The 18,240-nt window shown below is 44.7% G+C and overlaps 1 protein-coding gene across 1 annotated transcript in view; it reads right to left on the reverse strand.

Annotated features, from left to right (window-relative positions):
- Nucleotides 1-18,240, reverse strand: part of pgm2l1 (phosphoglucomutase 2-like 1) — a 167,211-nt gene that overhangs the window by 134,795 nt on the left and 14,176 nt on the right. Inside the window, exon 2 of the mRNA XM_072262471.1 lies at nucleotides 15,118-15,285. Within this exon, the coding sequence (XP_072118572.1) occupies nucleotides 15,118-15,285 (168 nt within the window). The remainder of the gene's footprint in view (nucleotides 1-15,117; nucleotides 15,286-18,240) is intronic.

Genomic DNA, 18,240 nt, shown 5'->3' on the forward strand with positions numbered 1-18,240 from the left:
CAGATCCACCTTCATTGAGTACAGTTGAGTACAGGCCCAGAGCTATCAAATGCTTTTCATGCAACAAGCCTTCCATTCCTGAAATTATTTTTGTGAATCTCCTTTGAATTCTCTCCAACGAAGGCACATCCTTTCTTAAATAAGGGGCCCAAAACAGATCATAATACTCCAAGTGAGGCCTCACCAATGCCCCAGCATCACATCCTTGATTTTATACTCTAGATCTCTTGAAATGAATGCTAAAATCACATTTGTCTTCCTCATCAGACTCAACCAGAAGAGCATCTCTGAATGCACAACACATTGAACCTTGAAATGGATGGGCTACAAACATACACTCAGTGGCTTCTTTATTAAGTACAGGAGGTACCTAATAAAGTGGCCAGAGTGTACGACGGTGCAACACAGCACAGACCCTCGAGCCCACAATGTTGTGCTGACTTTTTAAGCTTATTCCAAGATCAGTCTAACCTTTCCCTCCCACATGGTCCTCCATTTCTTTCAGCCATGTGCCTATCTTAGAGTTTCTTAAATACTCTGCCTCTACCACCGCTCCTGGCAGCATGTCCCATACACCCATCACTTTCTATGCAAAAATACTTACATTGCCACCAATGGCTGTGGAGGCCAAGTCATTGGGTATACTTAAAGTGGAGGCTGATAGGCTCTTGATCAGTCAGGATGTCAAAGGTTACAGGGAGAAGGCAGGGGAAAAGGGTGGAGAGGGATAATAAGTAAGCAATGGTGGAGCAAACACAATGGGCTGAAAGGCCCAATTCTGCCCCCATGTCTTATGGTTTTATAATTACTATTCAATGTAGTCAATGCAAGGCCAACAAAAATGAATTGCCAATGGCCAATGAATTTCTATGACTATTACTAGTTACTAATAGTAATATTACTATTACTATTTCTATTACTATTTATTATTTATGGCGCAACTGTAATGAAAACCAATTTCCCCCGGGATCAATAAAGTATGACTATGACTTAGGATCTGCACTACACATGTACCAACCTGCACAAAACATTGCTTAATGCAGTTTTGGCATATTTATGTACTAACATGCTTATAAATGATCTGCTGGGACATGCAAATTTATTCAGCTGTTGGCATCAGGCAATGTGTAAAAACAGACTTTGCACTTAGAGGGCAGTTTTACAGTGAGAGGGGAAAGACCCGAGGGGCAACTCTTTCCTGCACACAGAGAGTGTTAACAATGAGAAACTCTGGAGGTTGGTATAATCATAACGTTTAAAGTCATTTGGACAGGTCTATGGACAGGTCCACGGACCCCTTGGTTAATGGTAAAATTGCATGGTATAAAAAAGGTTGGGAACCCCTAGCTTAGAGAGATATTGGCCAAATTCAGGCAGGTGGAATGAGCTTGGATAAACATCAAGTTCACTGATGCTACTATAATGGTTGCTCTCAACAGCATACAGAGGGGAGGTAGAGAGGCTTGTCAAATGGTGCGAGAACAACAATCAGAGCCTCAATGTGGATAAGACAAAAGAGATGATTGTGGACTTCAGAAAGGCATAAGTCGACCATTCTCCATTGTATATTCTGTGGAGAGACTGAAGAGCATGAAATTTTTTGGTGTGCACAAAACAGACAATCTAACCTGAACCCATAACACATCTTCAAAGTCAAGAAAGCAAAGCAGTGTCTACGCCTTGAGGCGATTAAGGCATGCAAGGCTCCCCGACCCCATTCTAACAACCTTCTACAGGAGTACCATCAAGAGTGTCCTGTCTGGCTACATTATTGTGTGGTACAGAAGCTGCAAGGCATCAGAGCACAAAACCTGACAAAGGACAGTAAAATCTCCCTCCCCTCTATTTGTGATACTTACCAGGAACGTTGCAGACAAAAGACCCAAAGCATTATTGAGGATCCCTATCATTCATCCCACAATTTCAGGAGGTACAAAAACATCAGACTAGGACTGCCAGACTAGATAACAGCTTCTTTCCTCGGGTTGTGAGACTAATGAATACCTTGCTACCATCAAGGTCTCATCACTAGGATTGCAAGCCATTTATCTGTGTTGCATGCATAGTGAATGATATTCATTAACTTATTTATAGTATAACATTTTGTTTTGTGTTCTGTGTGATCCACGTATTGTGAGTGCACTGGGATCTGGAGTAACATTGCTTCGTTTGGTTATATACATGTACAGTCAGATGATGAGCTTGGCCAGCTGTTCGCAAGCTGTACAACTCAATGACTTGTTTGAAGCTTACAAGAACACACGTTCTCAATATACTTGTGAAACAGCTGAACATAGAGTAAAAAAACAATGAACTGCTGATGGAAACAGGCAGGTCACGTGTGGAGGGAATTAGACAGTCAATATTTCAGGTTGAAAGCATTCATCTGCATGGTTGAAGCGTCGGAACCCATAAGACCGTAAGATGCAGGAAGATTGTTCCCGATGTTGGGGAAGTCCAGAACGAGGGGTCACAGTTTGAGGATAAATGGGAAGCCTTTTAGGACCGAGATTAGGAAAAACTTCTTCACACAGAGTGGTGAATCTGTGGAATTCTCTGCCACAGGAAACAGTTGAGGCCAGTCCATTGGCTATATTTAAGAGGGAGTTAGATATGGCCCTTGCGGCTAAAAGGATCAGGGGGGTATGGGGGGGGGGGGGAGGCTGGTACAGGGTTTTCAGTTGGATGATCAGCCATGATCATACTGAATGGCGGTGCAGGCTCGAAGGGCCAAATGGCCTACTCCTGCACCTATTTTCTATGTTTCTATATAGGAGCAGAATTAAACCAATTGGCCCAATCTCCTGCCTTTTCCCTGTATCCCCACATTCCCTGACTAATCAAGAATCTATCATCCTCTGCCTTAAATATACCCAATAACTTGGCCTGCACAGATGCCTGGAGCAACAAATTCCTCAGATTCACCACCGTCTGGCTAAAGAAATCCATCCTCATCTCAGTTCTAAATGAATGTCCCACTATTCTAAGGCCGTGTCCTTCCCCCACTATAGGAAACATCCTCTCTATCAAGGCCTTAACATTTGATAGGTTTTCACTGAGATCTCCCCTCATACTTCTTACCAGAGTGCTTAAGGAAGTAGCCCAAGAAATAGTGGATGCATTAGTGATAATTTTTCAAAACTCGTTAGATTCTGGACTAGTTCCTGAGGATTGGAGGGTGGCTAATGTAACCCCACTTTTTAAAAAAGGAGGGAGAGAGAAACTGGGAAATTATAGACTGGTTAGCCTAACATCGGTGGTGGGGAAACTGCTGGAGTCAGTTATCAAAGATGTGATAACAGCACATTTGGAAAGCGGTGAAATCATCGGACAAAGTCAGCATGGATTTGTGAAAGGAAAATCATGTCTGACGAATCTCATAGAATTTTTTGAGGATGAAACTAGTAGAGTGGATAGGGGAGAACCAGTGGATGTGGTATATTTGGATTTTCAAAAGGCTTTTGACAAGGTCCCACACAGGAGATTAGTGTGCAAACTTAAAAGCACATGGTATTGGGGGTAAGATATTGATGTGGATAGAGAATTGGTTAGCAGACAGGAAGCAAAGAGTGGGAATAAACGGGACCTTTTCAGAATGGCAGGCAGTGACTAGTGGGGTACCGCAAGGCTCAGTGCTGGGACCCCAGTTGTTTACAATATATATTAATGACTTGGATGAGGGAATTAAATGCAGCATCTCCAAGTTTGCGGATGACACGAAGCTGGGCGGCAGTGTTAGCTGTGAGGAGGATGCTAAGAGGATGCAGGGTGACTTGGATAGGTTGGGTGAGTGGGCAAATTCATGGCAGATGCAATTTAATGTGGATAAATGTGAAGTTACACATATAAAAGTTGCTGGTGAACGCAGCAGGCCAGGCAGCATCTGTAGGAAGAGGTGCAGTTGACGTTTCAGGCCGAGACCCTTCGTCAGGACTAACTGAAGGAAGAGTGAGTAAGGGATTTGAACGTTGGAGGGGGAGGAGGAGATCCAAAATGATAGGAGAAGATGGGAGGGGGAGGGATGGAGCCAAGAGCTGGACAGGTGATAGGCAAAAGGGATACGAGAGGATCATGGGACAGGAGGTCTGGGAAGAAAGACGGGGGGGGGGGACCCAGAGGATGGGCAAGAGGTATATTCAGAGGGACAGAGGGAGAAAAAGGAGAGTGAGAGAAAGAATGTATGCATAAAAATAAGTAAAAGATGGGGTACGAGGGGGAGGTGGGGCCTTAGAGGAAGTTAGAGAAGTCGATGTTCATGCCATCAGGTTGGAGGCTACCCAGACGGAATATAAGATGTTGTTCCTCCAACCTGAGTGTGGCTTCATCTTTACAGTAGAGGAGGCCGTGGATAGACATGTCAGAATGGGAATGGGATGTGGAATTAAAATGTGTGGCCACTGGGAGATCCTGCTTTCTCTGGCGGACAGAGCGTAGATGTTCAGCAAAGCAGTCTCCCAGTCTGCGTCGGGTCTCGCCAATATATAAAAGGCCACATCGGGAGCACTGGACGCAGTATATCACCCCAGTCGACTCACAGGTGAAGTGTTGCCTCACCTGGAAGGACTGTTTGGGGCCCTGAATGGTGGAAAGGGAGGAAGTGTAAGGGCATGTGTAGCACTTGTTCCGCTTACACAGATAAGTGCCAGGAGGGAGATCAGTGGGGAGGGATGGGGGGGACGAATGGACAAGGGAGTTGCGTAGGGAGCGATCCCTGCGGAATGCGGGGGGGAGAGGGAGGGAAAGATGTGCTTAGTGGTGGGATCCCGTTGAAGGTGGCGGAAGTTACGGAGAATAATATGTTGGACCCGGAGGCTGGTGGGGTGGTAGGTGAGGACTAGGGGAATCCTATTCCTAGTGGGGTGGTGGGAGGATGGAGTGAGAGCAGATGTACGTGAAATGGGAGAGATGCGTTTAAGAGCAGAGTTGATAGTGGAGGAAGGGAAGCCCCTTTCTTTAAAAAAGGAAGACATCTCCCTCGTCCTAGAATGAAAAGCCTCATCCTGAGAGCAGATGCGGCGGAGACGGAGGAATTGCGAGAAGGGGATGGCGTTTTTGCAAGAGACAGGGTGAGAAGAGGAATAGTCCAGATAGCTGTGAGAGTCAGTAGGCTTATAGTAGACATCAGTGGATAAGCTGTCTCCAGAGACAGAGACAGAAAGATCTCGAAAGGGGAGGGAGGTGTCGGAAATGGACCAGGTAAACTTGAGGGCAGGGTGAAAGTTGGAGGCAAAGTTAATAAAGTCAACGAGTTCTGCATGCGTGCAGCAAGCAGCACCAATGCAGTCGTCGATGTAGCGAAGGAAAAGTGGGGGACAGATACCAGAATAGGCACGGAACATAGATTGTTCCACAAACCCAACAAAAAGGCAGGCATAGCCCATACGGGTGACCATACGGGTGACCATAGCTACACCTTTAGTTTGGAGGAAGTGGGAGGAGCCAAAGGAGAAATTATTAAGAGTAAGGACTAATTCCGCTAGACGGAGCAGAGTGGTGGTAGAGGGGAACTGATTAGGTCTGGAATCCAAAAAGAAGCATAGAGCTTTGAGACCATCCTGGTGGGGGATGGAAGTATATAAGAACTGGACATCCATGGTGAAAATAAAGCGGTGAGGGCCAGGGAACTTAAAATCATCGAAAAGTTTAAGAGTGTGAGAAGTGTCACGAACATAGGTCGGAAGGGATTGAACAAGGGGTGATAAAACCGTGTCGAGGTATGCAGAAACGAGTTCGGTGGGGCAGGAGCAAGCTGAGACAATAGGTCAGCCAGGACAGGCAGGTTTGTGGATCTTGGGTAGGAGGTAGAAACGGGAAGTGCGGGGTGTGGGAACTATAAGGTTGGTAGCAGTGGATGGGAGATCCCCTGAGCGGATAAAGTCGGTGATGGTGTGGGAGACAATGGCCTGGTGCTCCTTAGTGGGGTCACGATCGAGGGGTAAATAAGAGGAGGTATCCGCGAGTTGTTGCTGTGCCTCGGCAAGGTAGAGGTCAGTACGCCAGACTACAACAGCACCCCCCTTATCGGCGGGTTTAATAGTAAGGTTAGGATTAGTGCCGAGGGAGTGGAGAGCAGAGCGTTCCGAAGGAGTGAGGTTGGAATGGGGACAAGGTGCGGTGAAGTCGAGACGGTTGATGTCCTGTCAGCAATTAGCCTTATATTAACACCTTATATTCTGTCTGGGTAGCCTCCAACCTGATGGCATGAACATCGTCTTCTCTAACTTCCCCTAAGGCCCCACCTCCCCCTCGTACCCCATCTGTTACTTATTTTTATGCACACATTCTTTCTCTCACTCTCCTTTTTCTCCCTCTGTCCCTCTGAATATACCTCTTGCCCATCCTCTGTGTCCCCCCCCTTGTTTTTCTTCCTAGACCTCCTGTCCCATGATCCTCTCGTATCCCCTTTTGCCTATCACCTGTCCAGCTCTTGGCTCCATCCCTCCCCCTCCTGTCTTCTCCTATCATTTTGGATCTCCCCCTCCCCCTCCAACGTTCAAATCCCTTACTCACTCTTCCTTCAGTTAGTCCTGACGAAGGGTCTCGGCCTGAAACGTCAACTGCACCTCTTCCTACAGATGCTGCCTGGCCTGCTGCGTTCACCAGCAACTTTTATGTGTGTTGCTTGAATCTCCAGCATCTGCAGAATTCCTGTTGTTTGCGTTTAAATGTGAAGTTATCCACTTTGGTGGCAAAAATAGGAAAATAGATTATTATCTGAATGGTGGCTGATTAGGAAAAGGGGAAGTGCAACAAGATCTGGGTGTCATTATACACCAGTCATTGAAAGTGGGCATGCAGGCACAGCAGGCGGTGAAAAAGGCGAATGGTATGCTGGCATTTATAGCGAGAGGATTCGAGTACAGGAGCAGGGAGGTACTACTGCAGTTGTACAAGGCCTTGGTGAGACCGCACCTGGAGTATTGTGTGCAGTTTTGGTCCCCTAATCTGAGGAAATACATCCTTGCCATAGAGGGAGTACAAAGAAGGTTCACCAGATTGATTCCTGGGATGGCAGGGCTTTCTTATGAAGAAAGACTGGATGAACTGGGCTTGTACTCGTTGGAATTTAGAAGATTGAGGGGGGATCTGATTGAAACGTATAAAATCCTAAAGGGATTGGACAGGCTAGATGCAAGAAGATTGTCCCCGATGTTGGGGAAGTCCAGAACGAGGGGTCACAGTTTGAGGATAAAGGGGAAGCTTTTTAGGACCGAGATTAGGAAAAACTTCTTCACACAGAGAGTGGTGAATCTGTGGAATTCTCTGCCACAGGGAACAGTTGAGGCCAGTTCATTGGCTATATTTAAGAGGGAGTTAGAAATGGCCCTCGTGGCTACAGGGATCAGGGGGTATGGAGGGAAGGCTGGTGCAGGGTTCTGAGTTGGATGATCAGCCATGATCATAATAAATGGCGGTGCAGGCTCGAAGGGCTGAATGGCCTACTCCTGCACCTATTTTCTATGTTTCTGAATTCCAGTGAGTACAGGCCCAGAGCCTGTACTCTGGGACATTCAACTCAAAAGGTTGAATTCCAGTCCCTTCCATATGCTGTCTGATTTGCTAGGTTCCTCCATCAGCTTGTTTTTTCGCACTAGGTTCCAGCCTCTGCAGTTTATTACATCTCCATTTTATTATTTGAATCATAGAAACTTTCTAAAGTAGGTACATGTTTGGCACAGCATTGTGGGCCGAAGGGCCTGTATTGTGCTGTAGGTTTTCTATGTTTCTAAACATGCTGGTTTTAAGTTAAAGTTGATGACTTTTAAGCCAGCCTTGATACAGGATCTCAAACTGAAACACTGACTGTCCCTCTACAGATCTGTCTGACCCACTAAGTTCCTCCAGCAGTCTGCCTTTGCACATTCAAAGTCATACTCATACTTTATTGATCCCGGGGGAAATTGGTTTTCGTTACAGTTGCACCATAAATAATTAAATAGTAATAAAACCATATATAATTAAATAGTAATATGTAAATTATGCCAGGAAATAAGTCCAGGACCAGCCTATTGGCTCAGGGTGTCTGAACCTCCAAGGGAGGAGTTGTAGAGTTTGATGGCCACAGGCAGGAACGACTTCCTATGATGCTCTGTGTTGCATCTCGGTGGAATGAGTCTCTGGCTGAATGTAATCCTGTGCCCAACCAGTACATTATGTAGTGGATGGGAGACATTGTCCAAGATGGCATGCAACTTGGACAGCATCCTCTTTTCAGACACCACCGTCAGAGAGTCCAGTTCCATCCCCACAACATCACTGGCCTTACGAATGAGTTTATTGATTCTGTTGGTGTCTGCTACCCTCAGCCTGCTGCCCCAGCACACAACAGCAAACATGATCGCACTGGCCACCACAGACTCGTAGAACATCCTCAGCATCGTCTAGCAGATGTTAAAGGACCTCAGCCTCCTCAGGAAATAGAGACGGCTCTGACCCTTCTTGTGGACAGCCTCAGTGTTCTTTGAGCAGTCCAGTTTATTGTCAATTCGTATCCCTTCACAATCTTCTATGAAAGGAACTCCTTCACAATCTTCTGTTCATTCAAAGTCCCTGACTCCCAAACTCCCTGAAGGTTAACTTGCAAGTTGAGACATCGGTCAGGAAGTCCAAAGTAAGTTTATTACCAAAGTACACACAGTACAAGTCACCATACACAACCCTGAGATTCATTTTCTCATGAGCATACTCAATAAATCCAATAACCACAATAAAATCAATGAAAGACTGAAGAGAGCATGTCCTGGGTGCTGGGAGCCCTGCTTTCCCACAATAATGATCTTGTGTAGGGACTACTTTTTGTAGCATTTTCTGTACAAAGGCATTGGTATTTCCATACCAAGCTGTAATGTAGCCAATGACTATACTCTCCATAACACATCTATGGAAATTGGTCAAAGTTTTAACTACCATGCCAAATCTACGCAAACCCCTAAAGCAGCACACTGCCGAGCTTTCTTCATTATTGCACTTACATGCTGGGCCCAGGACAGTTCCTCTAAAATAATAAAAGAGGAATTTAAAGTTTCTGACCACCTCCACCTCTGATCCCCTGATGAGGACTGACTCAAGGACCTCCCCTTTCCTCCTCCTGAAGTCAATAATTACCTCCTTGGTCTTCCTGACATTAAGAGGTTGTTTTGGCACCACTCAGTCAGATTTTCAGTCTCCCTCCTATATGCTGATTCATCACCACCTTTGATTTGGCCAACAACAGTGGTGCTGTCAGCAAACTTAAAAATGGCATTGGAGCAGTGCTTGGCCACACAGTCATAAGAGTAAAGCAGTAAAGCAGGGGGCTAAGTACACAGCCCTGTGGTGAACCTGTGCTTATGGAGATTGTGGAGGAAATGTACTGACAGTCCGAACTGTCTACGGTCTACAAGTGAGGAAATCCAAAATCCAATTGCACAAGGAAGCACTGATAGCATTTCGAGGGCTAGAATATAAAAGCAAGGATGTAATGCTGAGGCTTTATATGGCATTGGTCAGACCACACTCGGCGTATTTGAGCAATTTGGACCCCTTATCTAAACAAGGATGTCATGAGGGTCAAGAAAAGGTTTAACAGAATGATCCTAAGAATGAAAGGGTGAACATTAGAGAAGCGTTTGACGGCTCTGGGATTGTACTTGCTGGAGCTCAGAAGGACGAGAGGCAACAGAAACATAGAAAACCTACAGCACAATAGAGGCCCTTCCACCCACAAAGCAGTGCCAAACATTTTCTTACTTTAGAAATTACCTAGGGTTACCCATGGCCCTCTATTTTTCTAAGCTCCATGTACCTATCCAGGAGTCTTTTAAAAGACCCTATTGTATCTGCCTCCACCACCGTCGCCAACAGCCCATTCCACGCCCTCACCACTCTGTGTGGAAAAACTTAACCTTGACATTTCCTCTGTACCTACTTCCAAGCTCGTTAAAACTGTGCCCTCTCATGCTAGCCATTTCAGCCCTGAGAAAAAGCCTCTGACTATCCACATGATCAATGCCTCTCATTACCTTGTACACCTCTATCAGGGTACCTCTCATCTTCCACTGCTCCTAGGAGAAAAGGCCAAGTTTCTACATCCTTTCTGTAGTGAGGTGACCAGAACAGAGCACAGTACTCCAAGTGGGGTCTGACCAGGGTCCTATATAGCTGTAATATTACCTCTCAACTCAATCCCATGGTTGATGAAGGCCAATACACCGTATGCCTTCTTCACCATAGAGTCAACCTGCGCAGCAGCTTTGAGTGTCCTATGGACTCGGACTCCAAGATCCCTCTGATCCTCCACACTCCCAAGAGTCTTACCATTAATACTATATTCTGCCATCATATTTGACCTACCAAAATGAACCACCTCACACTTATCTGGGTTGAACTCCATCTGCCACTTCTCAGCCCAGCTTTGCATCCTATCAATGTCCCGCTGTAACCTCTGACAGTCTCCACGCTGTCCACAACACCCCCAACAGCAAATTTACTAACCCATCCCTCCACTTCCTAATCCAGGTCATTTATATTTTAAGAAAAAAAATCACAAAGAGAAGGGGTCCTAGAACAGATCAGAGGCACACCACTGGTCACCGATTTCCATGCAGAATATGACCCGTCTACAACCACTCTTTGCCTCCTGTGGGCAAGCCAGTTCTGGATCCACAAAGCAATGTCCCCTTGGATCCCATGCCTCCTTATTCTCTCAATTAGCCTTGCATGGAGTACCTTATCAAATGCCTTGCTGAAATCCATATACACTACATCTATGGGTCTACCTTCATCAATGTGTTTAGTCACATCCTCAAAAAATTCAATCAGGCTTGACCTGCCTTTGACAAAACTATGCTGACTATTCCTAATCATATTATGCCTCTCCAAATGTTCATAAATCCTGCCTCTCAGGATCTTCTCCATCAACTTACCAACCACTGAAGTAAGACTCACTGGTCCATAATTTCCTGGGCTATCCCTGCTCCCTTTCTTGAATAAGTGAACAACATCTGCAACCCTCTAATCCTCCAGAACCTCTCCCATCCTCACTGATGATGCAAAGATCATTGCCAGAGGCTCAGCAATCTCCTCCCACAGTAGCCTGGGGTACATCTTGTCCAGTCCCGGAGACTTATCCAACTTGATGCTTTCCAAAAGCTCCTGCACATCCGCTTTCTTAATGTCTATATGATCAAGCTTTTCAATCCACTGCGAGTCATCCCTACAATCACCAAGATCCTTTTCCGTAGTGAATACTGAAGCAAAGTATTTATTAAGCACCTCTGCTACCTCCTCCAGTTCCATACACACTTTTCCACTATCACACTTGATTGATCCTATTCTCTCACGTCGTATCCTCTTGCTCTTCACATACTTGCAGAACGCCTTGGGGTTTCCCTTAATCTTGCTCGCCAAAGCCTTCTCATGGCCCCTTCTGGCTCTCCTAATTTCATTCTTAAGTTCCTTCCTGTTAGCCTTATAATCCTCTAGATCTCTATCTCTACCTAGTTTTTTGAACCTTTTGTAAGCTTTCCTTTTCTTCTTGACTAGATTTTCAACAGCCTTTGTACACCCTGGTTCCTATACCCTACCATCCTTTCCATCTCATTGGAATGTACCTATGCAGATCCACACGCAAATATCCCCTGAACATTTGCCACATTTCTTCCATACATTTCCCTGAGAACATCTGTTCTCAATTTATGCTTCCATGTTCCTGTCTGATAGCCTCATATTTCCCTTTACTCCAATTAAACACTTTCCTAACTTGTCTGTTCCTATCTCCCTCCAATGTTATGGTAAAGGAGATAGTGATCACAATTCTATCTCCAAAATGCTCTCCCACTGAGAGACCTGACACCTTAACCAGGTTCATTTCCCAATACCAGATCAAGTACAGCCTCTCCTCTTGTAGGCTTATCTACATATTGTGTCAGGAAACCTTCCTGAACACACCTAACAAACTCCACCCCATCTAAACCCCATGCTCTAGGGAGATGCCAATCAATATTTCAGAAATTAAAATCTCGCACCATGACAATTACATCTTTCAAGAATCTGTCTGCCTATCTGCTCCTCTATGTCCCTGTCACTGTTGGGTGGTCTACATAAAAAAAAACACCCCTTCCTGTTTCTAACTTCCACCCACAGAGACTCAATAGACAATCCCTCCATGGCATCCACCTTTTCTGCAGCTGTGACACTATCTCTGATCAGCAGTGCCATGCCCCCACCTCCTTTACCTCCCTCCCTGTCCTTTCTGAAACATATAAAGCCTGGCACTCGAAGTAACCATTCCTGCCCCTGAGCTATCCAAGTTTCTGTAATGGCCACCACATCATATCTCCAAGTACTGATCCATGCTCAAAGCTCATCGGCTTTGTTCATTATGCTTCTTGCACTAAACTAGACATCTCAAACCATTGGTCTGAATGCATCCCTTCTCTGTCAGCTGCTTATCCTCCCTCCCACACTGTCTACAAGCTTTCTCTATTTGTGAGCCAACTGCCCCTTCCTCCGTCTCTTCAGTTCAGTTCCCACCCCCCAGCAATTCTAGTTTAAACTCTCCCTAATAGCCTTAGCAAACTTCCCCGCCAGGATATTGTTCCCCCTGGGATTCAAGTGCAACCCGTCCTTTTTGTACAGGGCACGCCTGCCTATAAAGAGATCTCAATGATCCAGAAATCTGAATCCCTGCCCTCTGCTCTAATCCCTCAGCCACATATTTATCCTCCACCTCACTCTATTCCTATACTCACTGTCCCGAGGTTACAACCTTTGAGGTCCTGCTTCTTTTCCTTCCTTCCTAACTCCCTGTAGTCTGTTTTCAGGACCTCCTCCCTTTTCCTACCTATGTTGTTGGTACCAATATGTACCACGACCTCTGGCTGTTCACCTTCCCACTTCAGGATATCGTAGACGCGATCAAAAACATCCCAGACCCTGGAACATGGGAGGCAAACTACCATCCACGTTTCTTTCCTGCATCCACAGAATTGCCTGTCTGACCCCCTAACTAAATAGAGTCCCTTATCACTGCTGCCATCCTCTTCCTTTCCCTACCCTGCTCAGCCACAGGGCCAGACTCTATGCCAGAGGCTCGGCCACTGTTGTTTCCCCCAGGTAGGCCATTCCCCCACAACAGTACTCAAACAGGAGTACTTATTGTTAAGGGTGATAGCCACAGGAGTACTCTCTAGTATCTGACCCTTGCCCTTTCCTCTCCTGACTGTTACCCACTTGTCTGTCTCCCAAGGCTCCAGTGTGACTACTTGCCTACAGCTCCTCTCTATCACCTTAGAGGAAGAAAGCAGAGGGTAGTTGTCGAAGGAAAGTATTCTGCCTGGAGGTCAGTGACTAGTGGATTGCCGCAGGGATCTGTCCTGGGACCCCTGCTATTTGTGATTTTTATAAATGACCTGGATGAAGAGGTGGAAGGATGGGTGAGTAAGTTTGTGGATGACACGAAGATTGGAGGAGTTGTGGATGGAGCTGTAGGTTGTTGAAGGTTACAAGACGATATAGACAGGATGAGGAGTTGGGCAGAAAAGTGGCAGATGGAGTTCAATCTGAGGAGATGTATTTTGGAAGGACAAACCAGAAGGCTGAGTACAGGGTTAATGGTCGGTTACTTAAGAGTGTGGACGAACAGAGGAACCTTGGAGTTCAAATCCATACATCTCTCAAGGTTGCTGCACAGGTTGATAGGATAGTTAAGAAGGCCCATGGGATGCTAGGCTTCATTAATGGGGGATTGAGTTCAAGAGTAGAGAGGTCATGTTGCAACTCTACTAATCTCTGGTGAGACCACACTTAGAGTATTGTGTTCAGTTCTGGTCACCTCATTATAAGAAGGATGTGGAAGCTATGGAGAGGGTGCAGAGGAGATTTACCAGGATGTTGCCTGGATTGGAAAACAAGTCTTACGAGCCAAGGTTAGCAGAGCTGGGACTTTTCTCTTTGGAGTGTAGAAGAATTAGAGTGGACTTGATAGAGATCTACAAGATTATAAGAGGGGTGGATAGCCACTACCTGTTTCCCAGGGCACGAATAGCAAACACCAGAGGGCATATGTACAAAGTTAAGGGAGGGAAGTTTAGGGAGAGACATCGGGGTAAGTTGTGTTTTTTTTTCCTCAAATGTTTGTTTGTTTGTTTGTTTATTTATTTATTTATTTGCACAGAGGGTTGTGGGTGCCTGGAATAACTTGCCAGGGATGGTGGTGGAGGCTAAAACATTAGGGGTATTTAAGAGCCTCTTGGACAGCCACATGGATGAAAGAAAAATAGAGGGTTACGGGGTAGTGTGGGTTTAGTACTTTTTTTTTTAAGGATTATATGGGTCGGTGCAACATCGAGGACTAAAGGGCCTGTACTGTGCTGTAGTGTTCTATGGTTCAATGGTTCTTCTAACTGTTTTGATGACTTTGTGGTTTGATATTTTATATTCTCAGTTTTTCTTTTTTTTTGCCATTTGCACAATTTGTTTTTTTGCACATTGTGAGACTGAGGTGTTCCTTTGATTGGGTTTCGTGGTTTCTTTGTTTTGTGGTTGTCTGTGGGAAGACAAATCTCAGGATTGTATACTGCATACATACTTTAATAATAAATGTACTTTGAATCTTAAAGTCTGTGTCACACATGGTTGTGTAAGCCAAGTCATTGCGTATATTTAAAGTGAGGTTAATAAGTGTCACTCTGACTCTTCATGTCAAACGTTACAGGGAGAAGGCAGGAGAATGGGGATGAGGGGAGAGATAATAAATCAGCCACAACTCATTGGGCCAAATGGCCTTACTCTTCTCCTATGCCTTATGGTCATAAAATAGCAATGTCTGCTTCTTGGACTCAACAGCAGATACACAGCAGTATCAGGCAAGAATGAGATTATACACATCTGTGATGTTGCTCCCACCCAATAGCCTAACAGCTAAACTGTTATTGATAAACATTAACAACAGATTCTGCAGATGCTGTAAATCCAAAGCAACACACAAAATGCTACAGGAACTCAGCTGGTCAGGCAGCATCTATGGAAAAGAGTAAAAAGCCAATGATTTGGGCTGAGACCTTGAATGGTGTGATATTCTCCTACATGTTCCTCATGAGCATGGATCTACAAAGTCTGAAGTTTGGCTTCACCTACCTGTGTGGACTGTATGATTGTCAGGTCATTGATGCAAGAAAAGCCTGCACCCATTGCCGATCGCAGCCCCGCAGTGCCAAACGTCATTCTGTAACATAGGCGATCTCGCAGCTCTTTCTTCTTCCCATCATGCTGCAGCTTCTCAATCTCCGCTTTTGTCTTGGGGTTCTGCAAACAATGAAATAACTGATTAAAGAATAATGAAACACGTCATACAGTCTTTGGCAAAAATCATCTCTCCTGCCCAACTTGCAATCAATAAATTAAATCCTTTGTCTAAGCAGCACTAAAGATTAGCTTTTTGTCACATGTATATTGCAACATACAGTGAAATATGTTGTTTGCATCAACAACCACAGTTGGAGGATGTGCTAGGGCAGTCTGCAAGTATTGCTACACTTCCAACACCAACACAGCATGCCCATAACTCACTAACCCTAAATGTACATCTTCAAGTTTAGTTTGTCATTCAACCACGAATACCACCAAATGAAACATTTCTCTAAACCAAGGAGCACATCACAATACATACAACCCACACACACATAACACACAAAGTAATAATACCACAAATAATAAGGTACATTTATGACACAAGTTAAAAAAGTAAACAGTATAACACTCCTGGCGCTCATATGTGACGAGGCCTGGGTGACAGCAGGGAGTTCAGTCATCCTACAGCCTGAGGAAAGAAGCTGTTGCCCATCCCAACAGTTCTCGTCCTAATATGACTATGTCCTGCCTGACGGTAAGAAGTCAAAGAGATTGTTGGAAAGACAGGAGGGATTGAAGAAACCAGAGCACCCAGAGGAAACCCACGTGGTCATGGGGAGACCGTGCAAACTCCTTTACAGACAGCGGTGGGAATTAATCCCTAATTTCTGGCACTATATAGTGTTGTTATCCACCACAATACTGTGATGCCCACAAGTCCACATTGTAAGCATGAGAAGCTTGTTGATAGTTTGTTTACTAAAAAAAAACACACAAGGATATCTTCAAATAGTTTAATTTGGTTTAGGTATTTTTAACTTGGAGATTAACAATTATAAGTAACCAAAAAAATGTCCAGAAAATAGATTGGCTTTAGAGTAGGTAATAAATTCTCAGTCAACGTCAGCAAGACCAAGGAGATGACCATTAACTTCAGGAGGTGGAAACCAGAAGTCCATGAACCAATCCTCATTGGGGGATCAGAGGTGGAGAGGTTCAGCAACTTTAAATTCCTTGGTGTTATTTTAGAAGATCTGTCCTGGGTCCAGCGCGGAAGTGCCATCACAAAGAAAGCGCGGCAGCGCCTCTACTTTCTTAGAAGTTTGCAAAGACTTGGCATGACATCCAAAACTTTGACAAACTTTTATCGATGTATGGCAGAGAGTATATTAACTTTATTACTTACATCTTTCACATACATGAGGAGTAAAACTCTTTACATTATGTCTCCATCTAAATGTGCAATGTGCAATTCATAGCAATTTGTAATAAATAGTATGTACAACAGGACAGTCAATATAATATAGAAATACAATTGTATCGGCATGAATTAATCAGTCTGATGATCTGGTGGAAGAAGCTGTCCTGGAGCCAGTTCGTCCTGGCTTTTATGCTGTGGTACCATCTCTCAGATGGTAGCAGCTGGAACAGTGTAGTTGGGGCAACTCTGGACCCCAATGATCTTTCGGGTCCTTTTTATACTCGTAAATGTCCTGAATAGTGGTAAGTTCACATCTACAGATGCGCTGGGCTGTCCGCACCACTCTCTGCAGAATCTGTACCAGGCAGTGATGCAGCCAGTTAGTCAGGATGCTCTCAATTATACCCCTGTAGAAAGTTCTTACGATTCAACCCCTGCTTCAACCTGTGGCTATCACCCAGATAAGGAGGTCTTCGAAACAAATACCTAAAAACCTAATACCAAAGACAAACAAAGTGATGACTGCTGTGTTAATGACAAGTTATTGTGTTATTGTGGCTCTGACATCCACCATCATGAAGTGCTTCATGATAGTACTGTGGACAACATTCTGCCTGGTTGCATCACCACCTGATACGGAGGGACCACTGCACAGGATCAGAAAAAGCTGTGGAGAGTTGTAAACACAGCCGGCTCCATCATGGGCACTAGCCTCCCCAGCACTGAGGAGATTTTCTCAAGGCGACACCTCATGTAGGTGACATCCAACATTAAGGATCCTCCATCACCAAGGACATGCCCTCTTCTCATTGCTACCATCAGGGAGGAGGTACAGGAGCTTGAAGACGCACATGTTTTAGGAACAGCTTCTTACTCACCACCATTAGATTTCTGAGTGGTCAATGAACTCGAGCATGACCTCACTTTTTTTTTTCCTTTTGCTCTTTTTGCACTACTTAGATGTTTTAATTCATAGTTTTTTAAAAAAATCATTTATGGCAATGTACTGCTACCACAAAACAACAAATTTCACGTATATGCCAGTATTATTAAACCCGATTCTGATTCAGGAGGTTGATCACGGCACATTAATGCCAGCCTTCGAGGCAACTTCATCCCACTGCAATCTGCCCATCATGGAAATAGATCTATGGCAGGTGCCATCTCCCTGGCCCTACACTCATCTCTGGAGCATCTGGACAGTAAAGACTTTTACATTAGACTGTTGAATGGACATGAACCCACAAACACTACCTCCTTTTTTAAAAAAGTATTTTTCCTGACGAAGGGCCTCGGCCTGAAACGTCGACTGTACCTCTTTCCTATAGATGCTGCCTGGCCTGCTGCGTTCACCAGCATTTTGTCTGTTGCTTGGATTTCCAGCATCTGCAGATTTCCTCGTGTTCTCCTTTTTAAAAACATTATTTCTGTTTTTGCACTAATAATTTAACTATTTAATATACGTGTACAGAAATTTCTATATATACACAAACACACACTTACTGTAATTGATTTTTTTTTCCATATTTATCATGTATTACAAAACTGCACAAGCTCTGTCAGATTGCATGGGAATCATGGGTGAACAGCCTTTTAAAGCTCAGCCACAAATTCTCAATTGGATTGAGGTCTGGACTGTGACTTGGCCACTCCAGGACATTAACTTTGTTGATTTTAAGCCATTCCTGGGTAGTTTTGGATTTATGCTT

This window comes from Mobula birostris, chromosome 7, assembly GCF_030028105.1.
Source record: "Mobula birostris isolate sMobBir1 chromosome 7, sMobBir1.hap1, whole genome shotgun sequence".
Lineage (NCBI taxonomy): Eukaryota > Metazoa > Chordata > Chondrichthyes > Myliobatiformes > Myliobatidae > Mobula > Mobula birostris.